The sequence below is a fragment of the Anolis sagrei genome, chromosome X, assembly GCF_037176765.1.
Source record: "Anolis sagrei isolate rAnoSag1 chromosome X, rAnoSag1.mat, whole genome shotgun sequence".
In the NCBI taxonomy this organism is placed as follows: domain Eukaryota; kingdom Metazoa; phylum Chordata; class Lepidosauria; order Squamata; family Dactyloidae; genus Anolis; species Anolis sagrei.
Window position 1 is genome coordinate 32264036 of NC_090034.1, and position 18165 is coordinate 32282200.

At 41.5% G+C, this 18165-nt stretch overlaps 1 protein-coding gene across 3 annotated transcripts in view; it reads right to left on the bottom strand.

Annotated features, from left to right (window-relative positions):
• SETD1B (SET domain containing 1B, histone lysine methyltransferase) overlaps positions 1-18165 on the bottom strand; it is a 53022-nt gene that overhangs the window by 14881 nt on the left and 19976 nt on the right. For all 3 annotated transcript variants that reach the window (XM_067473115.1, XM_067473116.1, XM_067473114.1), the window contains exons 7-10: positions 3897-4643; positions 3129-3302; positions 2330-2417; positions 1951-2162 (exon numbers count right to left, since the gene is read on the bottom strand). In XM_067473115.1, coding sequence (XP_067329216.1) covers positions 1951-2162; positions 2330-2417; positions 3129-3302; positions 3897-4643 — 1221 coding nt within the window. The remainder of the gene's footprint in view (positions 1-1950; positions 2163-2329; positions 2418-3128; positions 3303-3896; positions 4644-18165) is intronic.

The following is an 18165-nucleotide window of genomic DNA, read 5'->3' on the forward strand; positions in this document are numbered from 1 at the left end:
AATGCGGTCATCGCTAATAGTCAACATGGATTTATCAAAAACAAGTCATGCCAGACTAATCTGATCTCTTTTTTCGATAGAGTTACAAGCTGGGTAGATGCGGGGAATGCCGTGGATGTAGCGTACCTGGATTTCAGTAAGGCCTTCGACAAAATCCCCCATGACCTTCTGGCAAACAAACTAGTCCAATGTGGGCTAGGCAAAACTACGGTGAGGTGGATCTGTAATTGGTTAAATGGATGAACCCAGAGGGTGCTCACCAATGCTTCCTCTTCATCCTGGAAAGAAGTGACAAGTGGAGTGGCGCAGGGTTCCGTCCTGGGCCCAGTCCTGTTCAACATCTTTATTAATGACTTAGATGAAGGACTAGAAGGCAGGATCATCAAGTTTGCAGACGACACCAAATTGGGAGGGATAGCCAATACTCCAGAGGACAGGAGCAGGATTCAAAATGATCTTGACAGATTAGAGAGATGGGCCAAAACTAACAAAATGAAGTTCAACAGTAACAAATGCAAGATACTCCACTTAGGCAGAAAAAACGAAATGCAAAGATACAGAATGGGGGACAATGACTGGCTCGAGAGCAGTATGTGTGAAAAAGATCTTGGAGTCCTCGTTAAAAATGAGCCAACAATGTGATGTGGCGGCAAAAAAAGCCAATGGGATTTTGGCCTGCATCAATAGGAGCATAGTGTATAGATCTAGGGAAGTCATGCTACCGCTCTATTCTGCCTTGGTTAGACCACATCTGGAATATTGTGTCCAATTCTGGGCACCACAATTCAAGAGAGATATTGAGAAGCTGGAATGTGTCCAGAGGAGGGCGACTAAAATGATCCAGGGTCTGGAGAACAAGCCCTATGAGGAGTGGCTTAAGGAGCTGGGCATGTTTAGCCTGAAGAAGAGAAGGCTGAGAGGAGATATGATAGCCAAGTATAAATATGTGAGAGGAAATCACAGGGAGGAGGGAGCAAGCTTGTTTTCTGCTTCCCTGGAAACTAGGACGCGGAACAATGGCTTCAAACTACAAGAAAGGAGATTCCATCTGAACATTAGGAAGAACTTCCTGACTGTGAGAGCCATTCAGCGGTGGAACTCTCTGCCCCCGAGTGTGGTGGAGGCTCCTTCTCTGGAAGCTTTTAAACAGAGGCTGGATGGCCATCTGTCAGGGATGATTTGAATGTAATATTCCTGCTTCTTGGCAGGGAGTTGGACTGGATGGCCCATGGGGTCTCTTCCAACTCTTTGATTCTATTATTCTATACTGTATATGTACTGCCTCAGCGCATGCGAGGCGTAGGACCGCCCCCTCCTAGGAGTGGCTCCGACGAGTCCTCTCATTCCCTCCCCCCTTTCTCTCACTCAATCCCTTCCCCTTCTCTTTCCTCTCCTCCCCCCCCCCCCTTTCCTCCTTCTCTCCCCTTGCACACCACCCTTCATGCTGGCTCCTCCTTGTGCACCTGGCTCTCCCTCCCCTCCTCCCCATCCTCCTTCCCCGCTTGCACATGCCTTCCTCTCCTCCTCCTCCCCGCAGCTCCCCCCACCCATCTCCCTGTCAGTGCTGTGGCTGCAGGAGAAGGAAAGGGCTGTTAGGGAAGGAAGGAAGATAAAGGAGCAAGCCCTCCTCGCCTTTCCCTTTACCAGGTGAAGAGAGAGAGAGTGAAGGAAGGAAAGGCCCTTCAAGGCTGGAAGAAGGGAGGACAGAGAGGAAAACTGTGAAACAGCAAGTCTGCGAAAAGCGAACCGTGAAGTAGTGAGCGAACACTGTAGTTGTATTTTGTGAGCAAGGGGGCAGCTTTTGATCAACTTCTTTTTTGAATGTCGACTGCAATGGAAATAACAGACTTTCCCAGTTCACCAAGGGGCTTGCAGACAAAGACAATAACACATATTGAAAATAGAACAACAGAGTCCGAAAAGATAACTTAGATCAAAGGAGGGATGTACCTTGTCAGATGCTGGTTTCATCACCTCTTCCTCCTGCTCTGGCTCCTTTTCTGAAGAAGATTCTTCCTCCTCCTCTTTAGCTGAGTCCGCCTCCTCCCCTTCACTATCCAGTTCCAATGGCCTGCCCGGTCTCCTTCTGAGGCCTACAGCTTCAGCATCCTTCTTGGAGAGGTCTGATGCTGCATCAGGCAGGTCTCGATCGCGTTCAGATTCTAGAGGATAAAAGCATGTGAAAGCTGGTGGAGGGGGCACAAAATTGCAGAAATGAGCAATTTGCAATTCTTATCTGTTTGGAACCTGGCTGATGGCTAATTTCAATCTAACTTCTTTCAATGGCTCAGTACTACATACAACCAAGTCTGGATTAAGCATTGCTAACCTTCATCTTCATCATCTACCGATGTAGAGGGCCGCAGTCTCTTCTGGTCTCCAGCTGAGGCAGCTTCAGGTGGCTCCTTTCTCTTCACCTGCAAAAGGCCAGAATTAACTCATTTGGGGAGATGAATTTGTTTGAGATCTATACTTAATAACTCTACCTCAGGAACAAAAAATCTTACAAAAGTAAGAAATTGGCTATACAACAGTATCAAAGTAGCTTTGGTTTCTTCGTTCTTTTCCTTGTTATGTTTCTCAATACATTTTTGTAACTTACTGATATCAGAACAATTCAACTAGGGGGAACTTCAGTACTTTCATGAACGAGAACAAACTAAAAGTTGTCAAGCCCCGCAAAAGTTTATGTTGTTCCCTACTAATGCCCAAATGTTTTAAAGGCTGGTCCAAGCAAAAACTATATTCAAGTTGCCCTTCTTTCAAGGGTTCCAGTGCCCTGTCTGAACTCACAGAGATGACAGGTAACCCTTCATTCTGTTATGCCTGACCCAACGAGAGTATGGTGGTCAGTAAAAGCAGTCTCTCAAGTCGCTCCTGACACACACAAAAGTAAAAGCTTTCGTTATGTTCTAAACAGCCTACTGTCAGCCAGTATACAGATTACAGAGCTAAAGGGCACATATGTTTTTACAAGAGAAGAGCTGGAGAGTTTTGACCTCACTGAAAAAGATGGGTTTAATGCAAAATGACATGAGAGACATTCAGACTGCTACTAACTCCAACAAAATTCTTCAGAGTACTACATGTAAGCTTTATTCATATTGTGAATGACTAGATGCTCTTGCCTTGAAAGATGGTAACCGGATGGCTCCTCGTAGTCCAATGCCTAAGCCGATGCCTTCGTAACCCAGACCCTCGCCTTTATGCCAGTTCTCCAGGAGACAAGACGTAATGCGATCCTTTGGTTTTGGCTTTTCCTCATCTTTGTTTTCACCAGATTTCACTGGAGTAAGTGATGCCTGAAGAAGAACACGAGAACCCAATGCATAAACCTATAATGAACACAACTGCATCATCAACTTACACAAATCTTTCATTTTCCTGAATGGGACCAGTTACATTGTAGTTCAAAAGCATTAAGACTATGCCAGAACACCTGTTTACTGCCATTTATCACACTCACCTTTAATGTCTTTCACTGCTATGTATATCCAATGATGAACGGCAAAATCTATCACCACTCTTAATTTTGGATGAGCTATTTATGGCTGCAAAAAGCACACCATTTCCCCCAATGTGTGCCATAGCCTCATCCTTGCTGTAGGGTTAGATTGAGTTGGAGGTTTGAGAATGCCAGCCATATAGCTGCAGACTCGGAGTCACAGGACTTTATCACACGAGTGAGGCAGCAACTGAATCAACCATGTTAGAAAAACAATTCAAGAAGCAGAACTGTGGGGCCATCAGAACAAAATACCCAGAGGACACAAGAAGGAGGTGATGCAAACCGTGTCTGCCCATAGAAAGTCATAGAAAGCCACCCTTCCACAGAAGCCACAGGAAAGGATGGTTCCAGTGATGCCGAACATGATCGACCTCACCAGGACACCTACCTTGGCCAAGCGCTCTTTCTTGTCCCACCAGTCATCAAATGCTCTGAAGGCCACCACCTCCACCATCTTCCGGTTCAGGTCTCTTTTCATTATTGCTTTAAGTTCCTTCACAATCACCAAGAGCACACCGTCTACAGTAGCTTTGTGTGGGTCTTCCTTCTTGGGCTCATAACCCGGGGGAGGAACAGACGGATCAAACTTGGGCAAAGGCGGCCACTGTTGTCCCCGGTTGACAGCTGCTCCCATGGAGAAATGTCGGTAAGGAGGAAGGTTCACAAACTGCATCCGGTTCCCCAGGAAAGGAGGGTACTGGTACGAGTTCTGCCCTTGCATCAGGCGGCTCAACATCTGGGTTTGCATTTGAAAAGACATCGACATGCCACCCCACTGGTTGCCCAAGACACTGATCATATCCATTTGCATGACAGGGAACATTCCAGGGTGGAAGGGAGGGAGTGGAGGCAAGATATGAGGAGGGGGAACCCCTGGGGGTGCTGGCAGGGGCGGAGGCGGGACAGTCACTGCAGGGTGAGTTGGTGGTGGTGGCGGAGGGAGAGGGGGTGGCATTGGATAGACTGTCTGGGGTGGAGGTGGTGGAGGCAAAGGGGGGAAGCCAGGTGGTGGCATGGGGATCGAGGAAGCCATCACAGCCGAGTTCACCACAATGTTTTTGGCACATTCTGTGCTTGGCGATGAGGCCATTTCATCATCAGAGATCTCCATGTCTTCCCCTGATGACTGATGACACTGTGAGGAAGACAGAAACATGCTGTTTAGGTGAGACCACACTCTCACTAGTCTCCGCTATTGTAAGACACCTTCAAGTCTTACGACTGAAGACTAACTAAAAACTAGAGGTGCTTTCCTGCAAGGCCAGTCAGGGTGGCACCAAAGGTGACTCTGGATATATTGACTCCAGGACCTATTTTAATTCTAAATGATGATAACTTGAGATCAGATTTAATATGTTCTACAGGCAGTCCTCAAGTTACATAATGCTCCTAGTTACAAACAGGGGTGAGACAACAGGAAGGGAGAAAAATCTACCTCTTGGAAAAGAAATTCACTCCTGAAAGTGTTATCATGGAGAAAAGGTATCTCCACTGAAGCTTTATCAGCAATCCTTGTTTCTAAAAAAAGCACCTCATTTTCCAAAATCCAGTTTTCACAGGGACAGAAAGTGAGGTGAAAACTTCAGAAAGTGAGGTGAAAACTTCTGAACAGGGACATAGACAGCAAAACAACACAGGGGTGTTAACCCTTCTCTATGCTATTCAAAGCTAAACATATTTTTTGGCTGGAGTTACACTTAAAAAATGTTCCTGTTCCAATTTACATACACATTAAACTTAACAACAAACTTACAAAACCTGTCTTGTTTGTTAACTTGGGGACTGTCTGTATATGCAATCTGGGATTCAAGTCACCTTTAATAAATTTGCTACCACCAGAGGGCAGCTAAATCTAAAAAGTGAAATGTAAAGTCTGTAGTATGTTCTTTAGCAGGCTTTGGCAAAATGTAAAACAATGATTGAAAACAGGTAGAACAATTATATTTCACCTGAACTTTTTTTCTTATATAAACATCTTACATTTGAAAAATGCATTCACAGCAGAAAATCCCATACCACTGACTGTAAGCCATGATTCTTTATATAAATAACCAAGTAGTTCAAGGAGATGTGAAAAAGTAAAAATGAAACTGAGCATGGGAAAGAAATCACACAGATCAGGCATAGCATTTTTGTTTCAGTTGGAGGAAGACCAAGACCAAACTCCATTTTCTCAAGGACTACATGATGATTTCATAGCAAAGTTCTCTTTCTCTCCTCTTACTTCTCTGCAAAATGTGGACATTATAGTTTGCCTTTACTATGTTTTGTTGTCATAATCTATTATTTGAATGCAAAGCATAATAAAGATAAACACCATCTTTAGAAATTAAAGAGACAAAACAGTGATAAAAGAAAGTACTGATTTACAAAGAGGTGGGATCTGCACTGCTTTAAAGGATGTTAACTTATTATTTGTGTTATGCCCTGGAGTATGGTGGAGGCTCCTTCTTTGGAGAAGTTTGAATAGAGTCTGGATGGCTATCTGCCGGGGGTGCTGTGAATACGATTTTCCTGCTTCTTGGCAGAATGGGGTTGGACTGGATGGCCCACAAGGTCTCTTCCAACTCTAGGATTCTATGATTCTAACAATGGTGTGCAATGGTGTCTGGTTTCAGATACTGAAGGGATATGGAATATGTGAAGCATGAATCAGAGGAAACTAGACATAGAAAAGATAGTAAAACAAGAAATTAAATATTTAAGTATTGCAATGCTTGAGGAGAGCAAACTGAAGAGGACAGAAATGAGACATATTGATTCAAACAATTACACTGTATTTTACTATGGAAATGAAAATATAAGAAAATTAGAGTAAGTTAATAGAGAGATGTAGCAAAAGGAGATGAAGGCTGGAATGTTAACTTTACTACATAATATCAACAGGTCTTCAGAAAAAACCCATCAATATAACCATAATTCAAATGTATGTTCCAGCTTTCAGAAGAAAAAACTGAAAGAGACTATGTTGGAGTCCAGGAAGAAACTGATCACACCCTAAAACAAGGCTTTTGCTAATGTCTGTACAAAACAGCAGAATCAAGGGCTGTAGGGATATCTTTTATAGGATCAAGAAATGAAGCAGGAGAGTGAATGATATGTGGAGTGAGAGATACCAGGTGTCCAAGCTGGGTTCAGGAAAGGAAGAGAAACTAAGGATCATATGGCAAACATACATTGAATAATGGAGTGCACCAAAGAATGCATGAAAATTGCAGGAAGAAACATTAGTAATTTAAGATATGCAGACGACACTACTGTACTAGCAGAAAATAGCAAAGAAAAAAGGGCAAAGTGACCAAGGAAATGCAGACACAGCAAACAGACATGTTCTAGATGTGAGCAATTTTCAGTGTCTCACTCTCTGCAATGCTAGAAATCGGAGGACTGAAGGAAGGTGGGGGAAGAACTCTTATGGGTGTTGCAGTTGCCAGGCCTAGGAATTGGGCGATCTGTCCTGGCACAAGGGGAAGAAGATGCCGGATCCTTATCACTAGAGGCTAAGTTGACTGCAGCATCACACAGCACTCATGACCAAGTCCAACTCTGGTAGTAGTAGGACAGAACCAACCATGAGATCCATACTCTAACAGCATCCTGATTTAACTATTGTAAGGCATTCCATGTAGGACTCCCTTTGTGCCTGGTTTGGAATTTGCAGTAACTCCAGAACACAGCAACTGTCTTTACTAACAGGGCACATACTAGTCCCATACTACACCTGTGTTAAAAGAACAGTACTGGCTGCTTGTTGGCTACTGAGTTGATAGTAATGGCTGTTCTATTTTCTGGGGTGTGTCATGTTTTGATGTAATCTGTCATATGTCTCTTTGTTGTCACTGAATGTTTGCCATATGTGTGGGAAATTACCCTGAGTCCCTCTGGGGAGATAGGGTGGTCTATAATTAAATAAATAAATAAATAAAATAATAATAATAATAATTATTATTATTAGTGAGTCATATCCAAAATTCTGCTGCAAACATACAAAGCCCTAAACAACTTTGGATCTGGATACATAACAGACTTTCTTCTCTTATGTAAATATCCAGTCAACCCTTCATAACAGGCCTAGTTAGATTAGCTCTGAAACCAGACACCATGTGGATCTATAACATTAAAAATTGGTTTTCTCATTAGTGGCACTCATCTAATGTACTTTCTTGAAAACCAGCTTACACAAGTTCGCCCTGATTCAAAACTGGTTATCAAGTTTCCTTATATAACCAAAGAAAAATATGAACATCTGTGTCCCTTATCTTTTTACATGGACAGAAATCTGAACCATGTTTACAGATAGGCAGGAAGACTCAACACTGGTGGATGAGATACCATCAACTCTTTGTGTCGGGCTCCCAACACCTTCACAGTTGGGCATTGGTATATTTAATTAGAACAAAGAAGTGATATAATCTAGGTTAGAGTTGAAGGAGAATTGAGACAAAACCAGAGAAAATATATTGAAAATAAGAAGAAAGCCTACTGAGAGAAGAATATACTCAATGAAGCTGACTTCAATTAGAATAATTTTCAAAAGGATGAATAGCCTGCTAAAGTTTTATGAGAAATCATGGAAAATGGCAAATAACATAAGCAGATTGCATGATATAGGAAGAGAAAAAAATAGGGCTATTTGGAAGTTAAAGGCAAAGTATGGTTCATTCTATGATGCTAGGTTTATCTGTCAATGGCCTTATGTCATAGATTTTAAAAGAACACAAATCTAAAATCTTGACAGAAGGAGATAATGTGGCAGATGATATACAGGGTTGTATATGGCAGAAACATTACTTGGATTCATTTTGAAGATTCAACCAGACAAAGCTTTGTTTATATGTCGAAGAACCTGCAAGACAGAAACTCCAATGGTAGGCTTAATGTTTTAATATGTTTGCACAAGCTTTAAGACACATAAGCTAAAGGAAGGGGAACCAGGAGGTAGAAAAGACTCTCAGGCTGGATCTATACTGCCAGATCATCCAGTTTCTGAATCCAGATTATCTGCTTTGAACTGAATTATATGAGTCTACTCTACCATTATTCCAATTCAAAGCAGATGATCTGGATTCAGAAACTGGATTATAAGGCAGTGTAGATGAGGTATCAGTGCTCAGTGGTTTTTTAGACACGAGTTAAAAGTCTAGCCACTAAGACACATTGTACTTATGTTGACATGGAGCAATAACTATATTCTTTCTGCGGCAATTAATCTGCAAGGATCTGGTTCCTCATGCAGATCATCAGTTGATAGTATGTTCAATGCATATGCTTGTGTGAAATCAACCTCGAATGTAGGTCTCTCTCTCATCCAAGTCCAGCATCTAAACCATTACACTGCTCAGTTGATCAATTCTGCAAATAGCTGGCAAAATGCCTAATATAAAGTCAATGTAGCAATGACCAGTAAAGAAGAGGAAGACCGACAAAGAAAATCAAGAGCTTTGTCCAGAGGAGGTCTTTGAGCTCTGTCACAACTCAGTCTATTCTTCAGAAAGGATTCAACACAGCACAGCTTTTGTTTCAGGCTGCTTTCACCTGTGTGGTGAAGCCTACTGGCCTCTTCAGCAAAAGGCCATTGTTTGACACCTGTCATCTGCTGTACACCTACTGGGCAATGCAGATGGTGCAGTGACAGCTGCAGTTCTATCCAGATGCTTGTTAACATACAAAAGGGCACCTTGCCGGGAGGAAAGAAAACTGAACAACATTTGGTTGCATTTATGCTGCTTTATTAAACACTCACAAGGGGAAAGTTAAGATGATCCAGGCGCAGAGGGGCAGAGCAAGTGATTCCCCTGAAAACTGAATTCCCTCCCCAGACTACCTGCCTTGTAAAGAAATGCCACCACAGTGTGTGTTTGTGCAGCACAATGTGGCAGGCTCAGGTGCTGCTTCATAATGATCTCCGGTCTCCCACCAACAGATGCCAGTAAAACAGGCAAAAGAGAAAAGAGGAGTGGGTGCGGAGCCATGGGCAGGGGAGCCAGGTGATCACAGTGGGCATCTGGAGGGCAGCACACCAGACTCCTCTTGTAGAAGAGGGGATTTCCAAGGGAGGCAAATGTTCATAAACAATGGCTTGTTTTGTACTGGAAACTTTTTGCCAGCGCAAGATACTTAAGACTGCGGTCCTGGTCCATATCCTTCCTACACCTGTTATGCTAGAGATAAAGTTCTTGCACTCCTAGGGACAACCAGATTTTGCAGAGCAATACTTAAGAACCTGTTATACTGGACACAGGCTACCCTCCATGCCCTAATGCAATGTGTTCATTGGTACTTTGACACAGTTATGTGACTATTCGGGGACTTCACATAAAAGTACAGCGCTTGAATGGCTGAAAATGTCAGATAATCACAGAGTGGTTAAGTAGGGAAATGTAAGCACCCAGAAGAATGGCTTTACTGGGCCAGGTCCATCTAGTTCAGCATTTCCCCTCAAAATTATGCCACTGGGCCACCACAGCCAAGTCAAGAAAACAAAAGCTGCCTCTCACAACTGCTATTCAGAGCTATATTGACTCCTTGGATATATGTTCTTCATTTTTGTTTCAAGGACTAAAATGTACTCAGAGGCAGAGACTATTTATTTAATGAATGGATAGTGTTCAAGTCAAAAGGAGCACATTCTACTGTTTTCAATTATAAAGGTTGATTTTATGGTATTGCTGCTCTAAGATCAACAGACACAGGGCAGGAGAGAAATGTGTTAATAACATTATCACTGTCACCACCAACAGCAACCTCCCTCATTTGTAGAACTGTCTTTACCCAAAAGCATTTTACTGAATGCTGGAAAAATAAAAAAGTAGAAAGAAGATTTGCAACACACACAAGATCATATACCATTCTGATTGTGAACCTACATCACAATGATCACAAAATTGTACTGCTAATAATCCTTCAGATAACCATACCATTTATCTGTGGTAAGAATTTTCTATCAAATCAGTCCCTTAGAGTTGCTTCTAAGGCACTAAGAATTAGGCAAGAACTATTTTACTTCGCAAGTGACTTATTTATTTATTTATTTATTTGTCGTGTCATCAGCAACCATACCATTGTATTACATTTCTAACAGAACAAAACAAACAAACAGATAAAAAAAAGCACAAATTTTGCAAACTTGGTAGTTGATTAAATGTCCTCTGATCAGTATCTGGCCACTTGGAGTGCCTCTGGTGTTGCTGCAGGAAGGTCCTCCATTGTGCATGTAGCAAGGCTCAGGTTGCATTGAAGCAGGTGGTCTGTGGTTTGCTCTTCTCCGCACTCGCATGTCGTGGATTCCACTTTGTAGCCCCATTTCTTAAGATTGGCTCTGCATTTAATCACTTAAGTGTTTATCAAATAATATTAACGGCCTGAACTCACCCCAGAAACGCAAAAAAGTGTGGAATAAATTACAGAAAGCAAATTGGGACATCATCCTGCTACAAGAAACGAATATTTGCCACAAACACGTGGCACATTTAGAAAATAAAAAATGAAAAAAAGAAGAAGGGTGTGGTAACATATACAGGGTTAGTCAAAATGAATAGGCCAATAAGAAAATTAATTTTAGACGAATGTATGTTTATTGTAACCAAACTACAGCTACGTATCGACAGATAAATTATCAAAGTTTTGTCTCACCTTCAGAGATGTTCGATATGGGCGCCCCGTGTGACACGGCAGACGTCCAAGCGATAGTCCAGTTCATTCCACATCCGTTGCAGCACATCCGACGTAATGGCATCGAATGCAGCACATATGCGCTGTTTTAAGTCGTCCAAGGTCAGCGGTAATGGAGGTCGGAACACAGTGTCTTTCACATACCCCCAGAGAGAAGAGTCGCATGGTGTGAGGTCGGGGGACCTGGGGGGCCACAGGAGGAATGGAAGATCAGTCACTCCAGCACGGCCAATCCAACGTCTGGGAAGGTGTTCGTTGAGGTACTCGCGTACACTGTTGTGCCAATGCGGAGGGGCACCGTCCTGTTGGAATACGAAATCGGGCACTTTCTCTTCTAACTGTGGCATCAACCATTCAGACAACATGTCAGCGTACACTATGCCTGTTACGGTTTTCTCCGCGAAAAAGAATGGGCCAAACACGTGACGGTTGGTTATTGCACAGAAAACGTTTACCTTCGGCGAATCCCTTACATGTTCCAATACGGCATGAGGATTTTCAGATCCCCAAAAGCGGAGATTATGCCTATTGACCTTCCCGCACAGGTGAAACGTTGCCTCGTTACTGAAGACCAGTCTGTTGGCAAAGCCTTCCTCCTCTAGTCTTCGCTGCATTGATTCGCAAAAATCGTGTTGTTTCGAATAGTCACCTTTTTTCAAAGCCTGCACCATTTGCAATTTATACGGCTTGAACTGCAAACGTTTGCGTAACACGCGCCACACAGTTTTTTGCGGAACGTTCAATTCCATGGAAACACGATTTGTCGACTTCTGGGGACTTCGTTGAAAGGATGCACGAATGGATTCCACTGTGTCTTCGGAGACACGCGGTCGTCCTGTGGTTTTACCCTTGCATAAGCAGCCCGTCTCCTCAAATTGCTTTACCCACCTCGCAATGGAATGTCGATGAGGTGGTTCCTTGCCATACTTGGCTCGAAATTCTCGCTGGACCGTAATTACTGACATTGTTTTAGCAAATGTCATCACACAAAACGCCTTCTCTTTGCCTGATTCCGCCATTTTGAAAACAGCGACTCCTAGCGACGCCTAGCGGCATTAACGTACATGTGTGTTGCTCAAAAAAAACTTTGATAGTTTATCTGTCGCTACGTAGCTGTGGTTTGGTTACAGTAAACATACATTCGGGTACAATTAATTTTCTTATTGGCCTATTCATTTTGACTAACCCTGTATAAAGGAAAATTTAACACCAGAATTGGCATTCAAGGATTTGGAAGGAAGATGTGTGGCGGTAACAATTCAACTGGGAAATTTAAAAATACTAGTATGTAACATATATGCGCCAAATGGCCCAAAGACTAAATTTATTCAATTTTTACAATCAAAATTGAGAGAAACAGAATTTGATGAACTTTTACTGATAGGAGACTTCAATGGTGTGATGGACAAACAAAAAGATAAGAATAAACTGCAAAAAAGGGGAGGAAACAGTGTTTTACCCCAAAAGTTTTTTGATTTACAAAAAGAATTTGAGCTGGAGGATACGTGGAGAAGAAAGAATGAAAAAAAAAGGATTATACTTTTTACTCACATAGACATCAAACATGGTCAAGGATTGATATGGCATGGATAACAAAAAAATTAGCTACTAAAATTGTGGAGATGGAAATATTACCTAGAGACGTCTCGGATCACTGCCCATTAGAAATACTAATTAATCATAAAAGTTTTCAAAGGAAATGGAGATTAAACGAAAATTTGATCAAAACGGAAGAAGATAAACTACATTATAATAAAATCGTTCAAGAGTATCTAGGAATTAATGACATTGAGGAGACAAAAATACAAGTGACTTGGGACGCCCTCAAAGCGGTTTTGAGAGGATGCTTTATTCAACATGGGTCCAGGAAGAATAAAGACAGAAATAAAAAAATGAAAGAATTGATGAATAAGATTGCTAATAAAGAAACAGAGCTAAAAAAGAAACCACAGTGTAAAAAATTGAATAAAGAATTAGCAAGACTCAATCAAGAGAAGTCTGGCTTGGAAATGGAAAGACAGGCAAGAGAGTTGAAGTTTCTAAAACAACAATCTTTTGAAAATGCGAATAGATCGGGGAAATGGCTAGCAAGACAAGTAAGAAAGAAGAAACAAACTACACAAATTACAAAAATAATATCGGGAGATAAAACTGTTACAACTGATAAGGAGATTATGGGAGAATTTATGAAATTCTACAGTAAATTATATACGAAAGATGGAATAAAGAAAGATGATATTACAGCATATATAGGCCAATTGAAATTGCAGAAAATTACAGAGGAAATAAGAGAAAATTTGAATAAAGAAATTACGGAAGAAGAGATTGAAAGAGCAATTAATAAAATGGATGCAGATAAAGCTCCGGGACCAGATGGATTTACAGCAGGATTTTACAAGTCAATGAAAAAAACTGTGGTACCAATGTTAAAGAAAGTCTTAAATGAAGCATTAAATCACCAAAGAATCCCAGAAACCTGGAAGCAAGCTGAGATAGTAATGATACACAAAGAAGGTTCAGCCCCGGAAGATATCAAGAATTATAGACCGATCTCCCTATTAAATGTGGACTATAAAATATTTACGAATATACTGGCGGCGAGACTAAAGGAATTTCTGAAAGATTGGATAGGGGAGGACCAAACAGGGTTTCTCCCCGGAAGATATATGAAAGATAATATCCGCACAGTATTGGATTTGATTGAATACTTTGAGGCGAACCACCAGAAAGAAATGGCTATTTTATCAATCGATGCCGAGAAGGCGTTTGATAATCTGAATTGGGACTTCTTTAAGATATTGATTCAAGAATTGGATGTGGGAACTAAATTTATAAATGCAATTGATGCGATCTATGACCTACAAAAGGCAAAAATTCGGATAAACGGCCAATTATTGGAGGAACTTGAGATTACAAAAGGAACAAGACAGGGATGTCCGTTATCCCCGTTAATTTTTATAATGGCGTTGGAACCATTGATGATGAAAATAAGAGAAGATACAAATGTTAAAGGAGTAAAAATCGGGAAATATGAATACAAAATAAGAGCTTTTGCGGATGATTTATTGGGAATAGAGGAAGACCCAATTAATAATTTACAAAATTGGATTGAAAAAATACAAGAATTTGGGAAAGTGGCAGGCCTCAAAATAAATAAAGGGAAAACTAAAATACTAACTAAAAATATAGGGAAAGAAGACCAAGAAGAAATTACAAGGATTACAGGAATGGAAATAGTGAAAACATTAAGGTACCTGGGGATTTGGTTGACAGCAAAGAATGGCCAACTATTGAAGAATAATTATGACTTGACTTGGAGTAAGATACAGAAGGATTTAAAGAAATGGAGCTTACTGAAATTATCTTTATTAGGAAGAATTGCACTTATAAAAATGAATGTTTTACCTAAATTATTGTTTTTATTTCAAAATATACCCATAATCAAAAATCAAACAGAATTTATTAAATGGAAGAAAAAATTATTGAAATTTGTGTGGAATGGGAAAAGACCGAGAATTAAATATTTGAACTTAATTGATAAAAAAACACGAGGGGGACTGGGATTCCCAGATCTGAAAACATATCATGAGGCTAGTGCCCTTTTGTGGATAAGAGACTGGATGACACTAGAAAATGGAAAAGGTTTGAACTTAGAAGGACATGATCTACGTGTAGGCTGGCATGCCTACACGTGGTACGACCGAGAAAAAAAGGAAAAAAAATTGGAAACCATTTTGTAAGAGCATCATTATTAAGAGTTTGGATGAAATACAAGAATCATTTTTATACTAAAACGCCTCTATGGGTTTCACCGATGGAGGCGCATCAAAGAAGATTACTAGGTTGGAGAGCGTGGCCAACATATAGAGACATATTAGTGAGGAATACTATGGAAATTAAATCCTTTCAGCAAATGAAAGAAATAAATGGTAACTTGACGTGGTTACACTACCTGCAAATGAAAGAATATATCAAGCAAGATAATAAGATAGGCTTCGCCTGGGAAGAGTCAATTTGGGACAAAATATTAAAGACGAATAAGAAAGTAATTTCAGTTATTTATAATACATTATTAACCTGGCTAACGGAGTGCGAGCAAGTGAAAACATGTATGATAAAATGGGCCGAAAATATAAGAAGACCTATTCAATTTAGGGAGTGGGAGCAGATATGGAACAAAAAATTGAAATATGTATATGCAACAGATTTAAAAGAAAACTGGATAAAAATGTTCCACAGATGGTACACCACTCCTAAGAAACTATCTTTAATGAACAAGAATACTTCTGATAAATGTTGGAAGGGTTGCCATCAAACAGGTACTTTTTATCATATGTGGTGGACGTGTAAAGAAATAGAGAAGTATTGGACGAAAGTACATGAAGAGCTACAAAATTTTTTGAAGAGAGTCTTTAAGAAGAAACCAGAATATTATCTATTGGGATTTACAGATTTGGAATTACAATTAGATGAGAACGAAGATAGACTATTTACCTATGCTACAACAGCGGCGAGAATATTATTGGCGAAGTTTTGGAAACAGGAAGATATCCCTACCACTGAAGAGTGGTTAGGGAAATTAAGAGAAATAAGAGAAATGGACGAATTAACTTTTTTCTTGAAAAAGAATACCGGGAACCCGATAAAGAGGACAGATTGGACTCTATATGAAAACTACGAAAAGGAAATAAATAAATAAGAGGAACATTATGAAGTGGATATAATGGAAAAACCATTGAGGACACAACACCTGATGGAGAGATGGAAGTCAATTTTTATTTTATTTTTTTCTATTTTTTCTTTCGGTTTTTTTTTTTGTGTCTTTTATATTTTTGTATTTTCTGGTGGACTTGGGGGTAGGGGGATGTACTTCTTACTTTTTTCTTACTTTCATATCATCTTTTTTAATATTCTCCCTCTTTCAATGTTATTCTTAAAATCTTAATAAAAAACTATTATATATATAAAAAAAGATTGGCTCTGCATCTCGTGGTGCCAGAGCGCAGTCTGTTCAGTGCCTTCCAAGTCGCCTAGTCTTCTGTGTGCCCAGGAGGGAGTCTCTCATCTGGTATCACCCACGGATTGAGGTGCTGGGTTTGAGCCTGCCACTTTTGGACTCTCGCTTGCTGAGGTGTTCCAGCGAGTGTCTCTGTAGATCTAAGAAAACTATTTCTTGATTTAAGTCGTTGACGTGCTGGCTGATACCCAAACAAGGGATGAGCTGGAGATGTTGCTGCCTTGGTCCTTTCACTATTGGCTGCTACTTCCCGGCGGATGTCAGGTGGTGCAATGCCGGCTAAGCAGTGTAATTTCTCCAGTGGTGTAGGGCGCAGACGCCCTGTGATAATGTGGCATGTCTCATTAAGAGCCACATCCACTGTTTTAGTGTGGTGAGATTTGTTCCGCACTGGGCATGCATACTCAGCAGCAGAGTAGCATAGCGCAAGGGCAGATGTCTTCAGTGTGTCTGGTTGTGATCCCCAGGTTGTCCCAGTCAGCTTTCGTATGATATTGTTTCTAGCGCCCACTTTTTGCTTGATGTTCAGGCAGTGCTTCTTGTAGGTCAGAGCACGGTCCAGAGTGACTCCCAGGTATTTGGGTGCGCTGCAATGCTCCAGTGGGATTCCTTCCCAGGTAATCCTCAGAGCTCGGGATGCTTGTCTGTTCTTAAGGTGAAAGGCACATGTCTGTGTTTTAGATGGATTAGGGATCAGTTGGTTTTCCCTGTAATAGACAGTAAGAGCACCTAGAGCTTCGGAGAGTTTCTGTTCAACCATCTCAAAGCTCCCTGCTTGAGTGGTAATGGCACGATCATCAGCATAGATGAAACTCTCTGTCCCTTCTGGCAGTGGCTGGTCATTTGTGTAAATGTTGAACATGGGTTGGGCGAGCACGTTCCCCTGAGGCAGGCCGTTCTTCTGTTTCCGCCATCTGCTTCTCTGGCCCTGGCACTCAACAAAAAAGCTCCTGTTTTGTAGCAGGTTTCCTATGAGGCGGGTGAGGTGGTAGTCCTTTGTGATATTACACATTTTTCTCAGGAGGAGGCGGTGGTTCACAGTATCATAAGCCGCTGACAGGTCTATGAAGATAGCTCCAGTGATCTGCTGCCTTTCAAAGCCATCTTCTATGTGCTGAGTAAGGTTCAGCACTTGAACTTAGGATGGACTATACTAGATGTTGTTATTCATTCGTTCAGTCGTCTCCGACTCTTCGTGACCTCATGGACCAGCCCACGCCAGAGCTCCTTGTCGGCCGTTACCACCCCCAGCTCCCTCAAGGTCAGTCCAGTCACTTCAAGGATGCCATCCATCCATCTTGCCCTTGGTCGGCCCCTCTTCCTTTTGCCTTCCACTTTCCCCAGCATAATTGTCTTCTCTAGGCTTTCCTGTCTCCTCATGATGTGGCCAAAGTACTTCAACTTTGTCTCTAGTATCTTTCCCTCCAGTGAGTAGTCGGGCTTTATTTCCTGGAGGATGGACTGGTTGGATCTTCTCGCAGTCCAAGGCACTCTCAGCACTTTCCTCCAACACCACAGTTCAAAAGCATCGATCTTCCTTCGCTCAGCCTTCCCTAAGGTCCAGCTCTCACATCTGTAGGTTACTACAGGGAATACCATGGCTTTGACTAGGCGGATCTTGGTTGCCAGTCTGATGTCTCTACTCTTTACTATTTTATCGAGATTGGACATTGCTCTCCTCCCAAGAAGTAAGCGTCTTCTGATTTCCTGGCCACAGTCTGCATCTGCAGTAATCTTTGCACCTAGAAATACAAAGTCTGTCACGGCCTCCACGGTTTCTCCCTCTATTTTCCAGTTGTCAATCATTTTTGTTGCCATAATCTTGGTTTTTTTGACATTTAGCTGCAACCCAGCTTTTGCACTTTCTTCTTTCACCTTGACTAGAAGGCTCCTCAGCTCCTCCTCGCTTTCGGCCATCAGAGTGGTGTCATCTGCATATCTGAGGTTGTTAATGTTTCTTCCAGCAATT